This window comes from Penaeus japonicus, unplaced genomic scaffold, assembly GCF_977035675.1.
Source record: "Penaeus japonicus unplaced genomic scaffold, GWHDUDI00000001_assembly GWHDUDI00000028, whole genome shotgun sequence".
Lineage (NCBI taxonomy): Eukaryota > Metazoa > Arthropoda > Malacostraca > Decapoda > Penaeidae > Penaeus > Penaeus japonicus.
The window spans coordinates 25,249,120-25,251,619 of NW_028234430.1; the positions used below are offsets into that span (position 1 = coordinate 25,249,120).

At 45.1% G+C, this 2,500-nt stretch overlaps 1 protein-coding gene across 2 annotated transcripts in view; it reads right to left on the reverse strand.

Moving 5' to 3' along the window:
* The window catches only part of LOC122254133 (uncharacterized), a 39,378-nt gene that overhangs the window by 16,704 nt on the left and 20,174 nt on the right, over positions 1–2,500 (reverse strand). For both annotated transcript variants that reach the window (XM_043017663.2, XM_043017662.2), the window contains exons 4-7: positions 1,520–1,636; positions 1,099–1,193; positions 575–700; positions 61–134 (exon numbers count right to left, since the gene is read on the reverse strand). In XM_043017663.2, coding sequence (XP_042873597.2) covers positions 61–134; positions 575–700; positions 1,099–1,193; positions 1,520–1,636 — 412 coding nt within the window. The remainder of the gene's footprint in view (positions 1–60; positions 135–574; positions 701–1,098; positions 1,194–1,519; positions 1,637–2,500) is intronic.

Sequence of the window (2,500 nt, forward strand, 5' to 3'; positions counted from 1 at the left end):
ATCATCCGTAAATATAAGCCCAAAAAAATAAACAAATAAAAATAAACAGAGCAAAGTTACCTGATTCCGAATCTTTTCTTTGGAGAGGTGCCTTCCTCTGCCGATCTTCATGGTGGCCGCCACGACCCACTCCTCTGGGAACGAGGGAAATTGGCATCATGTGATCAACTGACAAAATCTGACTCAATCATAGAGAGAGGCCTTGGGAAATGTTTGAAAGAATGGACGTGTGTTTTCATGTTTAATAGGTTTCATAATTATAAAACGCACGCTAATCTTCAAGTATATTAGGGGGGAAAAACAAGGTAATAATATGTCTATCTTTCCACCTTTATATGTATATAAAGCCCATGTACATACACGCACACGTACACACATCCATATACATACACACATACATACATACATACATACATAAATACACACCCACACACATAATACATACATACATACATACACACCCACCCACATACATACATTATACATCTACACATGTACACCCATACCCATGCGATATCCAAAACGCAACCACATCTGCCCAACACACGCAGCCCTTGCCATGTCAACACCTCACCTGTGGCTCGACAGCGTGTTTCGTTGACGACAGTGTATCCGATGCCGCAAGAACAGTATGTGTAGGTCTGGTTCCTCGCTACACGCAGGTGGCAGTTCTGCTGACAGTCCTTCCTCCCTTGGCACGCTGTTGGGATGTGTTTTGGTTAGGCTTTGTGTGGTTGACTCTCTGCTTGGGGGGTTTTGGTTAGATTGTTTGGTGGTGGTGCGAGGGGAGTGGTGGGTGGTGGGTGGTGGTGGTGGGGGGGTGATGGTGGGTGGTGTGTGGTGGTGGTGGTTGTTGTTGTTGGTGGTGGGTTGTGGTTGTGTGTGGTGGTGTGTGGTGGTGGTGGTGGTGGTGGTAATGGCGTTAATGAAGGATTCTGATGACGATAACAAGGAAGATAACGACAGTTGTAATACCAATACATATAATGACGATAATACTTATATAATAATAATAATGAGGGTGACTATCACACTGCTACAACGACCTCAACGATAAACTCACTCCCCAAAAAACAAACAGAGTCAACAAGCACTTACTCCTGCTCTGGGTTGGTATATTGGTGAAGTGAAACTGACACGTTGCACCGAAATAGTTCCATTCGCAATTGCAGGCGCTCACTCCGGCCACGTTCCTGCGAATAAAACTCGGTTCACACACACTTCAGCTGCGGCCATGTTGCTGTGCCTTCTCTCGTGTTGATCTCCGAGGCAATCCAGTCATTGGGATGTTTGTTTGTTTGTGTGTGTGTGTGTGTGTGTGTGTGTGTGTGTGTGTGTGTGTGTGTGTGTGTGTGTGTGTGTGTGTGTGTGTGTGTGTGTGTGTGTGTGTGTGTGTGTGTGTGTGTGTGTGTGTGTGTGTGTGCGTGCGCGTGCGCGAGCGCGAGCGCAGTATTTGACCATGAGGGTGTACACGTGGAATGTGCGTGTGTTTACATGTTTGTACGTAAACAGAACTGACCTACACGCCCCATGGAAGCTACACAACCTCTCGGCGTGTTCCTTGACGCAGGCTCCGCCCCACTGGCAGTGGGGCCCCGAGACGCCCGCCGGACACTGGCACGCGAACTTGTACTTCCTGCAAAAAAGGATGCTCTCAATGCGAAACCAAACAGTAATAAATCAAAAAACTACTTTTCAAACAGTAACAGTTCATACAAGGACTTCTAATTAAACAGTAACTTCATATTAGTACTTATATAAAAAAAAACAATAATAGTTGGCAATAACAAAAACAACACATGAATAACAACGATTAATACTAAGAGCGACATTGACACAGCGCGATGTTAACCCAACAACAGCTATGACGTTACAAGCGCAACACCTCTTCCGACACGATCAGCAACGGTCGAGGCAAGGCAGCACCTCATGGCGTGGGCTTCGCTCTATTTTTTCCCCTTCCTCTCCCCCTCCCTATCCTTCTCTCTCTCTCGTTTTGCTTCCTCATTCCCTTCCTTTCCTCATTTCTTCTTTCCATCTTCCCACCGCCGAAGAAAACGCAAACAAAAACGAATAATAACAAAGGGCTAGATGCCTCACAAACACGCTTATATTCCGACTTTCCTTTATATAAATGGAGTTCAGATAAAAGTGTTTTGTTTTTTCTTTCTTTTTATGAACTTAGTCGATAAGGCCATCAGGGGGCCAAAGACGAGCTTCCGGAAGCCCATTGAAAGAAGTGCATTCAAAGGAAGCGCCTTGTTAACCAGTCTGTATGTCTCTCTCTCCTCGCCTCTCCTTTCCTCCCTTCTCTTAACCTTTATCTTTCTTTCCATTCTTCTCTATTTATCGTTTTCTTCTCTCTTATCTCTTTATCTTTCTCCACGTTCTCTCTCTTTCTCCCCTTCTCTCTTTAACTTTCTCTCCTTTTCTTTCTCTTCCCTCCTCTCCTCTCCTTTCCTTTCATCTCCTCTCCTCTCTTTATCTTTCTCTCCTTCTC